The sequence below is a fragment of the Xenopus laevis genome, chromosome 5S, assembly GCF_017654675.1.
Source record: "Xenopus laevis strain J_2021 chromosome 5S, Xenopus_laevis_v10.1, whole genome shotgun sequence".
NCBI lineage: Eukaryota > Metazoa > Chordata > Amphibia > Anura > Pipidae > Xenopus > Xenopus laevis.
Window position 1 is genome coordinate 124854185 of NC_054380.1, and position 19019 is coordinate 124873203.

The following is a 19019-nucleotide window of genomic DNA, read 5'->3' on the forward strand; positions in this document are numbered from 1 at the left end:
TTGATCTGCACTTTTAAGATAGATGGAGCTAGGTATGGGGAAAAAATTACAGTAAACTGCTCATCCTGCAGAAATGGATAGGAACTGAATGCATCTCGCATGCTAATAAAAATATATATTAGGGATGCACCGAATCCACTATTTTGGATTCGGCCGAACACCCGAATCCTTCGCGAAAGATTCAGCCGAATACCGAACCGAATCCTAAATTGCATATGCAAATTAGGGGTAGGAAAGGGAAAACATTTTTTACTTCCTTGTTTTGTGAAAAAAAAGTCATGTGATTTCCCTCCCAGCAAATTAGGATCCGGTTCGGCCGGGCAGAAGGATTCAGACAATCCAAATGATGCTGAAAAAGGCCAAATCCTGGATTTAGTGCATCCCTAAAATTGGATGTGTGCCTTCCAAATTCTAGTTCTATCTAGCCTGTGATCCCCATTCTGGCCTCTGGCTCATAACATGGACCCACTCACCACCATTTACCTCTAGCACTGGAGGGCTGAGGGCCCCTGGGTTAGACATTATGCACTGGCCTTAAAGGGGCGGTTAACCTTTAAGTTAACTTTTAATATGTTCTAGCCCAGTGCTGTCCAACTTCTGTGGCACTGAGGGATGGAATTTTTCTGGGTGATGTGGTGGAGGGCTGATAATGGAAGCCACTCCCTGTTTTTAAGCCACACCCAATTTAAACCACACCCATGTTATCACAAGGACGTTTAAGATCATGTTCACATAAAAAACACCAAAAAAACCCCAAAAGCAAATGGTTGGTGCTCACTGCAGGGACATCAATCATATGTGAAAGAAGTTTAGACTTTTCCTTAAATACACTCTCCACCATTGGGGATGGCATAGCAACAGCTTATAATTACTACAGTATTTTCAAATGCTAACAAACCCCAGAGCAAACCTTCACCTGGCTTACCGCTCACAGACAGAGAGTATGGCACACACAGTGGGGTGGGGGGATTAATTTACATTTTGCTTTCAGAGCCTAATTTAGCCTTTATTTGTGTCGTTAGCTCTCCGGTATGTGTAATTCCAAACATGAAAAGGCCTGGCGAGGGCTGTAAGTAGCACGGGCACCATGTCAGCAGCAGTATTACTTGAAATGACTGCAGTAAGAGGGTGATCCTGGCATCCAACCGAGGCCATTATGTTCCAGCCGGAATGAGGGAATCTGAGCAGATTTGATGATCATAATATGTTGGCTGATATCACCTTGTTTACTCCCAAGAAGGAGAGAGATTATCTGACCTGCAGGAAGGTGCCAACACATTCTTAGCCGCACACAATGATTTTTGTTCCGCAGTCACAAAGAACGTTTGTATAGTAGCTAATCCTCAGAGACACACAAGTTTCTATTCACACTTTCAATCTCATGGAAGCCAACAAAATAGATCAACATGAAATGTATTGTTCATAAAATGATGTGCTTCCATCCACAAAGCAGATGTCGAGCTGAACACGGACGTCTAGCAGATGTGTTTTCTGAATGGTTCATGGCTGATGACCTTGGGTAAGGAGCAATGGCTGAGCCCCAGACAATATAAGTGATGAAACCTGGCAGGGCAGGAAGAGTTATGGGGAATATACACAGAGCTGGAGATAGCGCTCATTAAATGCTTTGTTTCGACCATTTGGAAAAGACAAATAATCATTAGAAATGCTGTCCATCTGCAGGACATTGATGTTTGCTGACCACCGCACCAGGTTGCGGAGTGGAGGGTTAAAATGACAATTCAATAATTCATTAATAAAAAAAAAAACCCTACCCTGGGTAGACATCCTCTCCCCCCCCAGCCTACCTGCCCCCCCGGGCAAATGCCCCATATCTTTTACTCACCCCTCCGTGCAGATTCTGGCCTCGGAGTTCACGGCAGCCATCTTCCTCTTCTCCGGTAATCTTTGTGCATGCGCCGAAAGTCAAGAAAATTTTCAAAGAAAGAAGATGGCTGCCATGAACTCCGAGGCCAGAATCTGCATGGAGGGGTGAGTAGAAAATTAGGGACATTTGCCCGGGGGGGGGCAGGCAGACTGGGAGGGGGAGGAGGGAGGGGGGTCTACCTAGGGTAGGGGGAGGGATTTTTTCTATTACGGGTTGAATTCTCCTTTAATGCAGGAGGGCAGCATCACAACACACAAAAGATGTGCAATAAAAACCACATGAAAGCAATGAGTGTGTCAGTGAGTCACACCGTTAGTGTCGTACTAGTCTAGTGCACCTCGCACACTCAGCCATAGATGCAGGATTAGTCGTGTCAGAGCAATGGAACTGATCCTAAAGCCATGAAAGTGCAACAACACACACGTCACTACACAGCTACACTCTTTACCAGAAAGGCGTGAATGGGGGAGGACAGAGTCTCTGCGGCATCTTCTTCGATAATGCTCTAGCAACACAACAATACAGTAAGGTGGGAAAAGAGACATTGGAACATATACAGGTTCATGCTGTTGATTTCTGGAGAGACATTCAGTTTTGAGTGTGGTAAGAGATAGGGGTTAACTTACCAAGAATGATGGGAGGTCCAGGTGCTCAAGCCTCAGACCTTCAGCTCAGGCAAACGATATGCTAATATATAGTAATAGGCTGGCACAGACCGGACCACACTCCACTTCATTAATTAGTTAAAAAGAGTATTTATTTTAGCCCTACGCATTACCAAATACAGTAGAACCCCAATTTTATGTTTTTCAAGAAACAGGAAAAAAATGGTGTAAAATCCAGGAAAATCTAAGATCAGGGAAAAGCATTATGTATGATATACAGTATAGGCGTGACGTCAAAACAACAATGTAAAATAAGGGAAAACTTCAAATCAGGGGATATAAAACTGAGGTTTCACTGTATACATAACCCATATTGCAGGCAAAAAAGCTACATATAGACTCAAGTGCACTTATATAAGCACTGCCAATAGAACAAACCCATTTGCACAGGTATGGACACAACACACGTATATAGACAAGTATAAATAATGGTGAAACACCCTGCTCACTAGTAAAGGTGCCCATACATACAGAGATCCGCTAGTTTTCCGAGGTTGCTAAATGAGCGAATCTCTCCCCAATCTGCCCACCTTGAGGTGGGCGAGATCAGGCTAATCAGATTGTGGGTCCTAGGGCCCAAGGATCAGACTACAACAAGGAAAATATGAGTGGTCGGATCAACAATGCGTCCCTCAATCCAACGGGGTTTTTAAATGTGTGGACGACTTTCCGCCAGATATCAATTGGGGAAGCCCGTCGGAGGGCCCAAAACACTGCCAGCTTAATCTGTCAGCAGTTTATATATGTCCGTGTATGGGGAACTTAAAGGAACAGTTCAGTGTAAAAATAAAAACTGTTTCTAATATAGTTAGTTTAGCTAGTTAGTAAATAGATAGGCTGTGTAAAATAAAAAAAATGTTTCTAATATAGTTAGTTAGGCAAATATGTAATGTATAAAGGCTGGAGTGACTGGATGTCTGTTTTTCAGTTAGCCAAATCTCCCCTTCTGCAGGCAATTAATCTCCCTGTACTGCCGGCTAGAATACAAATCGCCGGCGGGATCGCTTCGCATTTCCAAAGTCGCCTGAAGTTGCCAAGAGGCAACTTCGGAAATCCAAATCGATGCCGCAGATGATTTGTATTCTAGCCGATAGTACAGGGAGATTAGTTGCCTGCAGAAGGGAGATTTGTCACTGGGTGACTAATCTCCCCGTCTGCCACCACTCTAAGGGGGCCACATGGGACATAACTGTTCAGTGAGTTTACAATTCATCCTCAGATTTCAGCTCAGATTCAAAAGCAAACGGTTATGATCCGTGTGCCCCTCCCTCAAGTCACTGATTGGTTACTGCCTGGTAACCAATCAGTAGAAACCAAAAGAGCTGAAAAGCAGGAAGTAGTGTTCTGGCTATTATGTTACACATCCAGTCACTCCAGCCTTTATACATTACATTTTTGGCTAACTAACTATATTAGAAACATGTTTTATTTTTGCACAGCTTATCTATTTACCCAGTTTTTATGCTTATACTGAACAATTCCTTTAAGTGTGCTTTATTTATTCCCAATCCTTCAGTAATTGCACAGCTTCACATAACCCTAAACACTAACAGGTGCAATAAAATCCATGCACACTCTCATGAGCCATGGCTTTGGCTAGGAGCAGGGGTCCCCACATTTTTTTTTTTATGTTTTATGTGAGCCACATTCAGATGTAAAAAAAAAGTTGAGGAGCAACTCAAGCATGAAAATTGTTCCTGGGTGGTGCAATATGGGCTTATGATTGACTATTTGGTAGCCCATATGTGGACTAGCAGCAGAAAAGAGAGTCTGTTTGCCAGTCCTTCTGTGTTTTTATGTAACCAAAACTTGCCTCCAAATCTGGAATTCAAAAGTAAGTACTTGCTTTGAGGCCACTGGGAGCAACATCCACAGGGTTGGTGAGCAACATGTAGCTCACGAGCCACTGGTTGGGGAACACTGGCTTGAAGTGTGCCCTTTATTATAAGAACTATTTGTCAGAGCCAGTGGGCTCATTTATCACAGCCATTAGAGTCCCATTATGACACACAAGCTAAAGGAATGCAAAGGGATTTTTTTTTGCACTAGGGCCCTGTGAGTAGAGGATCATATCAGTGGCCCAATGCAGTCCTTACCCAACATGGTTTTCAACCCAGCTTGATAGATATTTGACAAATGTCGATATAATATTCTAAAGCACTACTTGTAACTGGCGACCCTCCAACCAAAACAAGCTCTGAGCCTCTCCACAGTGAGGTTTGGTCGCTGTGTACAGAGCTCATGGTTGTATTTCCTAATTTGTGGGGGCATTGCTCTTCTGCAAGTTGGCAAATGTCATGCCTGGTCTATACATGGTGTATGGGATAATATACTGTATGACCATAAGGTTCCAAGAATGGAAAGAGCAGAGATGGTCACTGCTGAAGGCTTTTTTCACCTTGCAACTCTTCTGCAGCAATCTGGCAAATGACCAGCATTGTGCCCTACAGAAATGAGGTCCTGGGTTCAGTTCTAAGCAGGACATTATCAGCAGCTACTCTGATTAGCCCCCATGCTCCAAAAACAGACTGCTTTTTGGCTCCTTCTGAAAATGGCTATTGGGTGGAAGTGTTTTAGAGACCTTAGACCAGGGGTCCCCAAACGTTTTTTTCCTGTGAGCCACATTCAGATGTAAAACGAGTTAATGGTACATTCTCTACTTGGAGTAAGGTTCTTAGTGGGGTCCCTCAGTGCTCGGTATTCAGTCCACTTCTATTTAACTTTTTCATTAATGACTTAGGGGAGGGTGTTGTAAGTAATGTATCAGTGTTTGCAGATGACACAAAACTATCCAGCCCATATAATTCCATCCAGGATGTGGCATCCCTGCAACATGATCTTGACAAACTGGCAATCTGGACGGCTGAGTGGCAAATGAGATTCAATGTTGATAAATGTAAAGTCATGCACCTGGGATGTAAAAATATCCACTTATACCCTAAATGGGACTGCACTAGGCAAATCCATTATGGAAAAGGTCCTTGTAGATGATAAATTTGGCTGTAGCAAGCAATGCCAGTCAGCAGCATCAAGGGCAAATAAGGCCTTGAGCTGTATTAAAAGGGGCATAGATTCACAGGAGGAGGGGGTCATTCTTCCACTGTACAGGCTGCTGGTAAGGCCCCATCAGGTCTCCATCACTCAAACAGGACATTATTGTATTAGAGAGGGTGCAGAGAAGGGCAACTAAGCTGGTAAAAGGTATGGAAAATCTTAGCTATGAGGAAAGACTGGCCAAGTTGGAGATGTTCCTGATGGAGAAGATGCACTTAAGGGGTGATATGATAACTATGTATAAATATATAAGGGGATCATATAATAATCTCTCTAATGCTTTATTTACCAGTAGGTCTTTCCAGCTGACACAAGGTCACCCATTCCGATTAGAATAAAAGAGATTCCGCCTAAATATTTGTAAGGGGTTTGTTACAGTGAGAGCTGTGAAGATGTGGAATTCTCTTCCTGAATCAGTGGTACAGGCTGATACATTAGATAGCTTTAAGAAGGGGTTGGATGGCTTTTTAGCAAGTGAGGGAATACAGGGTTATGAAAGATAGCTCATAGTACAAGTTGATCCAGGGACTAGTCCTATTGTCATTTTGGAATTTTTTCCCCCTCTAAGGCAAATTGAGGCTTCAGATGGGTTTTTTTTTTGCCTTCACCTGGATCAACTAACAGTTAGGCAGGTTAAAAATAATTAAAAGGTCGAACTTGATGGACGTGTGTCTTTTTTCAACCTAACTTACTATGTTACTATGAGTTGAGGAGCAACACAAGCAGGATAAATGTTCCTGGGTGATGCAAAATAAGGGCTGAGATTGGCTATTTGGTAGCCCCTGTGTGGACAGGCAGCCTAAAGGAGACTCTGTTTAACAGTACACCTTATTTTTATGCAACCAAAACTTCTCTCCAAACCAGGAATTCAAAAATAAGCACCTGCTTTGAGGACACTGGGAGCAACAGCCAATGGGTTGCTCACAAGTCACTGGTTGGGGATCACTGCCTTAAACTGTAAGCTGCACTGGGGCAATGGGGAATAGTCTCTGCAGTAGTTAGGGTTGCCACCTGGCCGGTATTTCACCGGCCTAGCCACTAAAATACCAGCGAAGGCCAGGGCCTGTATTACAAATTTACCAGCAATGTATTAGCCGGTAAATTTGTAATTCCTATTGTTGCACCCCCATCCCATCTCAGATCTGCCCTTCTTCCTTCCTGGCCAAACCGGCTTTGAAACTTTTATCACAACCCCAAAACGGCACAACCCCGTCCCTCTCTGGCCCGCCCCCACCCCCTATGTCACCGGCCAGAACTAAAAAGTGGCAACCCTAGCAGTAGTACAGCATACAAGGCCAAATAGTATAGAATGGGAACATAATGTTCCTGTCTAGGTTCTAATTTGAGGACATAAAATAGGGAAGACAATGTGAGAATGACTTTGAGGGGGATCAGGGTGGGGCTCATCATAACTGGGTAAATGAGGGAAATGGTCTTGCATGTCCTAAGTAGGAAGCTTATTGTTCAAAAATGATATAAAATGAGCCAAGAGGCGGATGTTATATAAGATGCTAAAAAGTGAAGTTAAAGGTGAAATACGCCTTTAAACCCAATGACTGGTGATGGTGTAGTACACAGTAGCCTAAGAAGACTTGACATTTTTTTCCTCTGACGAACAAACCCTTGATCTCATATTTACTGTGAGTAAGTCTTATTGACCGATGGCAACGCTGCTCAGAAAATAAATTCCTTCTCCCTGCACCAAACTATGCTAATGAAAATCGTAGCTAGAAACCACAGGCGATTGTGATCACAGTAGCTGCGGCTTTGCACTGCTTACAATGGCACTCATCTCGACCAGACCCGAAAGCTCTGTGTCTCAGTGATGTTTAGAAGCACTGTGGCAATGTGTTTCCTGCATTAAGGAGGCAGTTTGGAGGGAAGAGAATGCGGATTTAGGAGCCAAAAAAATGGCTTTATTTAAAGCAAATGTTACTTCAGCAGAGTTTTTATTGCTTCTTCTTCATCTGATGAAAAATGTGGCAAAGGCTGAATTTGATGGACTCTGTCATTTTTCAGCCTCAGCAATCTATGAAGTGAATAAAATACAATTACCGGGATCAGGCAAAAAGTGTCACGTATAATGTATGTTCCATTGTCAGAGCCTGAAATCATGAAGTGAAATTCCTTGAATACATTTTTGTCTGTTAATAGCTGCATAAAACCATTCGCTTGTACTTTCCCAATAACTCTCAACAATCCTTTGCCTCTGGGAGCCAGAGTTTGAAGAGAGAGGGGAGCCCTGGTAATGCAGGAAGGGTAAATAATGTACATTAATAAGGGATACCCTCAAGCTGCTGTTAAAGGAGAAGGAAAGTTACAGAAGCAGTTTATTGCCAATAGATTAGCCACAATAGTGCAAGCTATAACACTATATTTAGTTAGCAGAATGCTTTACTGCACCTGAGTAAACAGCTCTAGAAGCTCTTTTTGTTTGTTTAGGATAGAAGCTGCCATATTGGCTTTGTGTGACATCACTTCCTGCCTGAGTCTCTCCCTGCTCACTTATAGCTCTGGGCTCAGATTACAGCAGGGAAGGGAGGGGAAGTGGGAGAGAGGAGCATGTTTAAAGGGGTTGTTCAACTTCCAAACACTTTTTTCAGTTCAGTTGTTTTCAGATTGTTCCCCAGAAATAAACACTTTTTTCAATTACTTTCCATTATTTATTTTTTACTGTTTTTACAAAATCTAAGTTTAAAGTTGAATGTTTAGAAGGTGCAAAATGACACTTTACACTTCAATATTAGAAAAATGGTCACAAATAGAAAATAATTGGAAAAAGTCGTTATTTCTGGTGATCTAACTGAAAACAACTAGTTGTTTGAAGGTGACAACCCCTTTAAAGGGGACCTGTCATCTGAACAAAATATATCGAATCCTATTTTATCAAGTAAGTCAAGCAAAATAAACTTTAATTACACTATATAAATTGCTTGAATCTTGTTTCCTTCGGTCTGGGAATTCATAATTATAACAAGCAGGCAGGAGCCATTTTGTGGACACTGTTATTAAGACAAGCCTTGTATCATCTCAGAGTCTTGTTTGTGCACCAGAATGGGGGACCTGATGTCCATCCCCATGCCCTGGTTACGCAATTAGATGGTTAGGAGGGAGGGGTAATGTGGGGAGAGCACTGACAGTTAGTAAGTACTGAATGGAAAGTAAAAGTAATTATCAGCCCCGCCTCTATGCCTAAGGCAAAGAGGAGGGGCATGAAATATTTGATTGACAGTTGACATTTTTAAATCAGCTTACAACAGCTATGAATGCTTAAAAAAAATTGGATTTCGTGTTTAATTTGAAAAGGACTTTTATTATACAGATTTTTATGTTTGGGTGACAGGTCTGCTTTAAGCCCTAGCCCTGGTTTATGCTGAAAACAGGAAGTCTGATACATAAACCCATGTGTACACAATAGAAGGAAAAGAATGTGGAGTTTCTTTTGACAGAGGACTCAGAGCAGCATTACTTTGAGGGTTTACTTGTGTATTTATATAGACCTTTCTGATAAAGCTTACTTAATTTTAGTCTTTCCTTCTCCTTGCAGCTTCCCACTAACAGCTCAATGAGACCCGTAGCTCAATTTAATGTCATTTCAATGTTAAGCAAAGCCTTTACCACTCCGCCTCTTCCAAGGGCCCCATGATGCTGGTCAGTATATACCTCTCTCTGCCCTAAAATTCTCAAAATTACATCTAGACTTTCCAATCACATAACTACTATGTAGTTTGTAGGGCTCATTGATGAAGCATGGGGCAGGGCTTTGTATGATGACCTCTGCCTCTACCATGAATACAGTGCTTCCTTCGTTCAGCAGTGCTGTATGCATGAGGGGTGAGCTGGATACAGTATGTGGACTTCCCCATGGACTCCCTTTAGCTAGGAAGCTCCAACACATACAAGGAGCTACAGAGCCCTGCCTATGCCAGAAGTACACTTGACGTATTGCTCTCTGCCCCTTGCTGCTGGACACATTGGCACAGTTAAAAACACGGGCCATAAGGGGATAATTTTTGCACCTTCATACCGTTGTGGCAATGGTAATTGAGATCTTGTTTTACAAGGTGGCCAACTTACCCATCAACCAAATGACCTCAATCCATATTGGTTGGGATCATTGGGCCCAGAATACACCTACCGAAAACATTCCAAAACAAAGTTTCACACAATTTTATCAGTATATGTATGGTCAGCTTTTGAATGAACCTTCCCAGCAAAGCATAACAGGCTAATTATAGTCCTGCCACTTAAGGGCAGAGACAGACCAGAAGATTCAGGAAGATTCAGTTGCCTGGCGTCTTCTTCGGGCTAGAATCTAAATAGCTGCGGGATGGCACTCTGAGCGTTTCGTTTTCCAAAGTTGCCCGAAGTTTCCTCATGAGGCAACTTTGGAAAACGAAGCGCTCCGAGTGCCATCCCACTGGTGATTTCGATTCATGCCGGAGTGGAGGCAGTTCGGGGGGATTATTCGGCCGAAGAAAAGGTGATTTGTCGCCAGGCGACTTATGTCCCCGAATCTTCTCGTCTGTCTCTGCCCTTAAAACCTTGGCTACAACTTAGAAAAAGCGCGGTTAAACATTTCAGCGTTATCTGTTGGCAGGGTTTGTCACAATACTTACTAGGCCATTGTTCTGATCTCTGGACACACTGTGTTTGAAAGATGGGCGTGACATGGGATGTTGGGGATTGCCAAAGTAATACTTTGGCAGGTAAACATGAGGTGCAAAGAATGGCTATGAAAGAAAGAAAAGAATACATGCAGGAATGAAAAAAAATAAAAAGGTAACAATAATACGCAGGAGGAATAAATTAAAGAAAAAACACAGATGAAGGCATTCAATGGGGTTCAACATGGCAGCCCAGTTTAGTTCTGGAGGCCTGTGATGTTGCCATAGTTACCTTGGCAGTTATCCTGTTGCTTTCCCCTAAATATATAGGTGTTTGGGCTAGTCCCTTTCATGGGTTGCATCAGAATGGACCTCAAAAACTAAATCTGGGCAGGCTTTTAAGGTGGAACATTCAAGTAAACCTGCAAGCTCTAAACAGTGGCAACATTTTGTAGTACAAAGAAGAAATTTGCAAAACATTATATGTTATATTGCAAGAATCAGCGCTGCGAGGTCCCATGTCAGATAATTTTTTGTTTTTCTAAATTTAATGCTGAACCTCAAGGCCCGGTCTTATTCCCCATACACTGTAAAACCATAACATGCAGCGAAGTAATGGATATATACAGCGGTGATGTCCAACTAATGGTCTTGCTGCTACAACTGAGCTGCATCTCCAAACATGCAGAAAACTCCAGTTCCACAATGTCCGACAAGCCTCTAGGATAGACCATGCTGTTAGCTACAGTAGAGACTATTCACCCCTGATTACTGTGTCTGTTATCATGTCACACAAACAGGGTGATAGAATAAAAGTGGAGAAGGATGCAGTCAGTAAACTAGAACAACCAAAAAGATTTTTGCATTAAAGGAAAACTAAACTCTAAAAGTAAATATGGCTAGATATGCCATCTTTTATTTACTGAACTTGTTGCTTCAGCATCTCTATTTTAGTGATCCAGGCCTTCAACGTTGTCACAGGAGTCTCTCATCTTGGAGTAAGTAAAGGTACCCATAGATGCACAGATAATATCGTACGAAACAAATTTTCGTCTGATATTCGTTGCATGTATGGTGGAAAAAGAGCCGACCGATATCGGCAGAAGACTTGGATATCAGTCGGCTCGTCGATCGGGCTGGACGGAAAATTTTGATCGGGTGCCTTTGAAGGGACCCAAACATCGGCCATTGTTAGTGCTGAATTGTCAGATACAGGTACAATTCTATTGTTTCTTCCCGTATATCTACCTGTATATCTGACAATTCAGCTCTACACGTGTGTGTTGAAACAAACGATCTTTCTTGGAAAGATCTTTTCCAAGAAAGATCGTAATTGTTACGTCTATGGCCACCTTAAGTGACAGCAGCACAGAGCATGTGCAATGAATCAGCAGAAAAGAAGATGGAGAGCTACTGGGGCATCTTTGGAGACACAGATCTTCCCTGCAAAAGGGCTGTGGTTGCCTTGGGAATAATGTATAACATTGTTGCACTACTTCTTTAGTTAAAGAAGAACTAAACCCCCAAACTAATGAAAACCCCTACCCTCCATTGTCCCCCCTCCCTATCCCCCCGCACAGGTGTTAATACCTGTAAATGCCCAATAGTCTTTTATTACCTCTCGATACAGAGTCGGCGCAGCGGAGTTCACAGGGGCCATCTTCACCGCTTCGGGAATCTTCGGGTCCCTTTGACAATTTCCGTGGCTGATGGCGAAAGAGCAGTTGTTCGGGACCGGAAAATTGCTACAACTGCGCATGCGCCGATACGCTGCTTACTTACTGAAGACTCCCGAAGCGGTGAAAATGGCGTCTGTGAGCTCCCCTGCGCTGACTCTGCATCGAGGGGTAATTAAAAAATTAGGGGCATTTACAGGTAGGTACAGGAGGGTAGGGATTTTCATTCACCTTTAAGCTTAAGTTTTCCTTTAAAAGAGAACTAAAGATCAACAAATAATTAGTATATAAATGTTACACCCTATGCTTTGGGGTTCTGTTCCAGACCACAGCCCTTTCGCAGGGAATATCTGTGCCTCTGAAGATGCCCCAGTAGCTCCCCATCTTCTTTACTGCTGATTCACTGCACATGCTCCGTGCTGCTGTCACTCACCTGAGCTTAGGGACTGACCTACAATATACTGAATATAAACAATATAAAATGCACAAGACAAGGGTAATTAGTAATTCATTCGGATTCATATTATAATGCAGCATATCAAACAGTGAATTCCAAAAATCAACTGCTTCAAAGGCAGATGTTGATTTGACAATATCCCATGACCCCTAAACTTCGCTTCTCACCAGTTGCTCCAATCATACTGAGCATGTGCAGTGCCACTGACATCAAAAAGATGGTCTAACAAGATGAGAATATGGGCAGCTGCTCTGGACATCTTTGAAGGCCAAGGTCACTACTGTTATAGGGCTGCAAAATCTCTACATCTTTACAGTAAGGTCAGTAAATATAATACGGTGTTTCAGGACATATTCTTTTTTTAGGTTTTAGTTCTCCTTTAATCCCCTCTCAGTTGAATGCTTTGATGTTGAACACTGAGAACTTCACAACAATTTCCCCAGCAGTCAGGTAAATGAGAGCCAGCCCCACTAATTTTTTGAGCTGTGGCTAAGGGTAAAGGCACACAGGCAGATTCGGGGAGATTAATCGTTTCCTCTTGAGGCAACTTCGGGCGACTTCGGAAAATGAACCGCGAGTGCCATCCCACTGGTGATTTTCATTCTAGCCGACGGGAAGGTAGGGGAAAGCAGTTCAGGGAGATTGTCACCCCGAAGAAGACATGATTAGTCGCCAGGCAACCAAATCTCCCCGACTCTTCGCGTCTGCCCTTACCCTTAAAGGGGCAACCAATTATGCTACCTGCTGATTGGTTGGTTTGGGTTACTATAACTGGAGCAAATTCTGCATGCACCCCTTATTACACAACCTCACATAATCCTGCTATTCAGTAGATAAAAGGTGGAGAAATGTGTGTACATGTTAATGGTACAGTTGTTAAAAAATAAAGTAAAACTGAACACTTTTTATAAGTACATTTTTCCTTTTAAAAGCAATTTTTTGGGGTTTTTTTGGGGACCAGCAGCAATATAAAGCTCATGCCTTTCCTAGCATTCCCTCTCTCTTCTCCCATGTGGAAATTCTGCCGTTATATTTACACATCGGCTTTATTAGAGACCGGTGACCTATTTCAGAACAGGATTTCCTAGTGATGGGCTTTTGCCTATTTGGATTCATATACTCGTGCTATAAATAAGTAATGAAATTGGTGCTTTAAGTGCCCTTCTGTTTTGCAATAAAACCGGTTTAATATGGACGGTATTGGTACAGGATCTTGTGCTGAAATCTCTGCAAGATGAAACGTTTTGATTTTGGTATACAGAATGCTCGGGACCTGGGGTTTTGTGGATAATGGAACTTTCCATAATTTGGATCTCCATGCCTTAAGTCTAATAGAAAACCATGTAAACATTAAAAAAAAAACAATAGGCTGGTTCTGCTTCCAATAAGGATCAATTATATCTTAGTTGGGGTCAAGTACAAGCTACTACAGGGAAAAAGAAAATCATATTTAAAAGTTTGGATTATTTGGATAAAATGGAGTCTATGAGAGATGGTCTCTCATATAAACTTTTAGTATGTTATAGGATAGCCTATTTTTCAGTTTTGATCTTCATTATTTATTTTTTTTCATTAATTGTCTTTTTCTTTTTTTCAGCTTTCAAATGGGGGTCACTGACCCCATCTAATAAACAAATACTCTGTATAGCTACAATTTTATTGTTATTGCTGCTTTATTCTTTTTTTTTTTTTACTCATCTTTCTATTTAGGCCTCTCCTATTCATGTTCCAGTCACTTTTTCAAAACAATGAATGGTTGCTAGAGTAAGTTTGACCCTAGCAACCAGATTACTGAAATTTCAAACTGGAGAGTTGCTGAATAAAAAATTGAATAAAGCAAAAAACACAAATAATAAAAAATTTAACTCAATTGCAAATTGTCCCTCTACATCATACTGAAAGTTTACTCAAACGTGAACAGCCCCTTTAATAAATAATCTGTATTAAAGGAGACATATAGGATAAATGAAAACAACCCTCATTTTGTAGGCAATTATGAGTAATATATGGTGTTGCTTTTACATGCTGCTACAAATTATCTTTAAAAATAGCCCCTTTATTAGAGCCCCCTATAGATGTTCACTGGTCCCTGTTTCAAATTGAGGGGTGGGCGTGTCCTAACGGTCCCTGCCAGAAGCACAGTAGGAGGGGGACAGCCAATCACAGCCCTGCAGTCACACAAGCAAAGACAGGCTTCAGTTTCCTACCAGGTCCTGCTAGCTGTTGATTGGTTCCTGTCCTACAGTGCAGTGAGCTGAGAGCTGCCGGCTCCCCAGCACAGCCTGGGAATTCAGGGAGCAGGAAGTGGAAGAGATGGCAGGGATTATTAGGGTTTTTGCAGAAATATTCAATAAATCAGTCTGAAACACTACTTTTTTAAGCACAATTATTTTATATCTAAATGAGTATAACGCACTGGTACATTCTTATTTTTTACACAAAATATCTCCTTTAATTAGCAAGTGTTGCCTTGCTGTGGCACTTATTTAGGGTGGATTTATTGGAGCCTATGCTAAAAATGGCACACATTAGGATATTGGAAATAGGGTGTTTATTCTGCTGCCATCCAGCGGAAACAAAGGCAGATAAAACAACCTGTCCATCTCATCATGTTATTCAACGGTGAGCATTCTGGCTGATGCACAAAGAGCAGGGACAAGCAGTTTCGGTCATCGCTTCTACCATTCCATGCATCTACCTGGGTGTTGCAGTTGGGAACAGTAACTGCCTCTGACTTGCAGGGTGCAACTTCACTAAGGCTGACACAGTCATTCAACCATCTTGTTCTATGTTGAAGTGAAGGATAATGGGATTTGAAGTCCCCCTGCTTTTCACGGTGGGTGGGGCACAAATTCTCTCTAGAGGGATCTCAGGCCCTAGGATCCATCACTTCAATAGGGAACGAGTTGAGGAAAGGTCTAAATAACTCTGCCAGCCTAGTAGGAGTTGAGGAAATGGACCATGGAAGTCAGAGACTATCATGGTTTTCTCTCAATCTGAGGACAGCAGCTTCAACTTCAAAGACACAAAAATATGTATTGCTTAGCCATAAGAGGCCTTCTTAAAGGAGAAGGAAAGCTACGGAGGCATTTTATTGCCAATAGATTAGCTGCAATAGTGCAAGCTAGAATGCTATATTTATTCTGTAGAATGTTTTACCATACCTGAGTAAAAAGCTCTAGAAGCTCTCTGTTTGTTTAGGATAGGAGCTGCAGTATTAACATGGTGTGACATCACTTCCTGCCTGAGTCTGTCCCTGCTCTGGGCTCAGATTACAGTAGAAAAGGGAGGGGGTGGGGAAGAGGAGCAAACTGAGCATGCTCTTGCCCAGGGCAATGAGGTTTAAGCTGAAAACAGGAAGTCTGATACAGAAGCCCATGTGTACACAATAGAAGGAAAGAAATGCTGTGTTTCTTTTGACAGGGAACTCAGAGCAGCACTAGTTTGGGGGTTTACTGGTATATTTAGATGGACTTTTCTGATAAGGCTTACTTAGTTTTAACCTTTCCTTCTCCTTTAAAGGGGAACTCCAAAAATTGATAAAGAGTCCCACATGACAGATGAATAAATGCCATTTCTATGCTGGTTAACAGTTCTTCTCTTTCTGCATCATTTGAAATCCTGGCAGGGAAGGAGGGACTAAACACTGATGTTACAAATTGTAACAACTTTTCCACAGCTACAACTACATAACCCAATCAAACTCACTCAATTAACTGATTCCAGTACAAACTAAACCTAACAAAATAACTGCCTTTCGCACAAATTCTGCATGTAGAGAGACATGATGTCTGGTGATTTTAATACATCTTCTAGGCAAAAGATAAGATAAGATATATTGGATCTAACTGTCAATGAATATCTGACACCCAACTGCTGCATAAAGAGAGAGAATGAAGAGAAATAGATGCCGAGAGAGGAATAGTGAAGATGATCTTGATTATTTAAGAAACATTTTTAATTGATTGTATTTAGAAGTTTTCTTATTTCAGTATGCTGAAGCTTATAATAAAGGAAAACTATACCCCTCAACAATGTAGGTCTCTATAAAAATATATTGTATAAAACAGTTCATATGTAAAACCCTGCTTCATGTAAATAAACCATTTTCATAATAATATACTTTTCTAGTAGTATGTGCCATTGGGTAATCATAAATAGAAAATTGCCATTTTAAAAAAATAACAGGCGCCCCCCTGGGATCGTATGATTCACGGTGCACACAAACAAACCAAACTAAACTTGTTAGGTCACATGAGCCAATTAACAGACAGAGTTCTGTCTTTTGCTCCAACACTTCTTCCTGTTACAGTTAGAGCTGTAGTATTTCTGGTCAGAAGCAAAACCATGTTTAATACTGACATACAGAGAGGAAAGGGTTTCGTCAATACCAAGGTACCATTTATGTACATCAGATAACCCAGGAGCATCCAGGTGCTTAGCATTCAAGACAACACGACAGGTAACTGAGCCAATAAATGTATAGTCAAATAAAATCAATGGCAAAGGAACGGCAGTGCTGATTCTTAGCAATATTATACAAGAAAAGCAAAGACTGACAGATTCTCAAAATGTTCTGCTTATTTGCAAGCCATGCCTACAGAGAATACAGAACAACACCTACCCGATTATAAAAAGGGTGTTGTGGTCCAGTCATCCCACTGTAATAGCTGCTTGGTGGCTGTGGAGACATTACACCAGCAGGGAAAGGTCCGTTAAATGAAGATGAGGAGCAGACGGAGGACGGCTGGCTGAATACAGAGGCTGCTCTGGGTGGAGCATCTTGCAAGGGAAGTGTGGGATACGGGAACCCTCCAATATTCATCTGCTCTCTTGCGGCACGAACATCTGCAAGAGCAACATTATCCAGAAAGGTGAGTGGGGAGCAATGAATGGAAAGAATGAATGGAAAGGATGATTGCTTCATGGGAAAGGGCATGGTGTCTGATGTGGACTACAGGATCCAGGTCCGGACTGACAATTAAAATAGGCCCGACATCTCAGGTACACAGAGGCCCAATCAGCCCACACAGAGGCCCAGGCAGCCCCCACCAGCCCACTAAATACTGACTTTCTATGGCACCTTATAGCAGCCCCTCTGGCATTTGCCAGAACCTACAGATTGCCAGTCCGGGCCTGAAAGGATCCCTTATAAAAGTACCTGTGTAGAGTCAGTGTCAGCCCCCCGGGATACCAGGAAAACTCATGGACCCTCATGCTGCTAAACATTTGGCCTATTTCATGGCCATTCCCTATTTCTAGGAGAACAAAGAGGCTAAATAGATAGAATAATAGATTATAGTATTATAGTATGTAAAGAAAAGAGACTAGGAGAATAGAGGTTGAGTTAGGAGAGGAAGACTAATAGTACCGAGAGTGGGCCCCTGGTATAAGGTTAATGGGTGACAATTTCCTATTTCTATGAGAAAAAGAGGCTAAATAGATGGAATAATAGATTATAGTATGTAAAGAAAAGAGACTAGGAGAATAGAGGCTGAGTGAGGAGAAGAAGAATAAAAGTACGGAGAGTGGGCCCAAGGTTTTTGGTTGGCCATTCCATATTTCTGAGAAGAAATAGGCTAAATAGATGATAGTATTTAAAGAAAAGAGACTAGGAGAAAAGAGGTTGAGTGAGGAGATGAAGACTAATAGTACTGAGAGTGACCTCTGGTCTCAGGTTTTTGGGTGGTCATTCCCTATTTCTATGAGACAAAGAGTCTAAATAGATGGAATAATAGATTATAGTATGTAAAGAAAAGAGACTAGGAGAGGTTGAGAGAGGAGAGGAAGACTAACAGTACTGAGAGTGGACCCCTGGTCTAAAGTTTTTGGGTGGGACACTGGTGTCCCAATCCTACACTGATAGAAGTGTAGGATTATATACATATACTGTATATATAACATGTAAGTCTATTATGTTGCTCCTCCATGCACCCATCTTTTCCCACCTTTCCATACACTCTGCATAGCCAGACTGCAGAAGACAAATGAGCGTTTCTAATTGAGTGAACCCCATCCACTTACCTGCAATGATTTCTCTCAGCTTTGGATCCAAATTGACCGTGCAGGGAAGAAAGGTTTTCACATCTCTTGCTATGAGCACTGGAGTCCTGGAGGCCAAAAAGACTTCAAAACTCCTGACATCGCTATCAATTTCAAGCAGTGGTTCGATGTCTTTAGTTGTGGGAATGTTTTTCGAAACTCTAAGTAAGAAAGAAAAAAAAAAAAAAAACATACGTTCACTGTATTTTTATAACGGATATTACGTTGTGAGTTGATTGCAGAGCCCGACAAATTGCAATTGCTTGCAGAGTGGTCATATAAAGAAGAAACACCACTACGGTAAAAATATTTATCAGAGAGACCCCAAAGTCTTTTACCAGTGCATTGTAGACTTAGGCATTTTAACTGGCACCCCACAGTTCTGCACACTACTGCACCAATCACCACTTGTGTGATAAACCTCAAATCTGAAAGGAGAGCACTGCCCGGAATACCTGGCCCATTGCTTAGGGAAGTGGCACATGGGAAGATTTGTCGCTAGGGTTGCAACCCGGCCGTTATTTTACCGGCCTAGCTGGTAAAACACCTGCCAAGGCCGGGGCTGGTATTACAAATTTACAGGCAATGAAGCTGCCGGTAAATTTATAATACCCTTAACAAGACCCCTTG

The 19019-nt window shown here is 42.0% G+C and overlaps 1 protein-coding gene across 5 annotated transcripts in view; it reads right to left on the minus strand.

The window, feature by feature from the left end:
• The window catches only part of kidins220.S (kinase D-interacting substrate 220kDa S homeolog), a 125203-nt gene that overhangs the window by 12183 nt on the left and 94001 nt on the right, over window positions 1-19019 (minus strand). For 3 of the 5 annotated variants that reach the window (XM_041565051.1, XM_041565052.1, XM_041565050.1), the window contains exons 23-26: window positions 18372-18550; window positions 16972-17195; window positions 10227-10340; window positions 2337-2393 (exon numbers count right to left, since the gene is read on the minus strand). In XM_041565051.1, the coding sequence (XP_041420985.1) occupies window positions 2337-2393; window positions 10227-10340; window positions 16972-17195; window positions 18372-18550 (574 nt within the window). The remainder of the gene's footprint in view (window positions 1-2336; window positions 2394-10226; window positions 10341-16971; window positions 17196-18371; window positions 18551-19019) is intronic. The other 2 variants (XM_018265920.2, XM_018265924.2) reach the window with 2 other exon arrangements.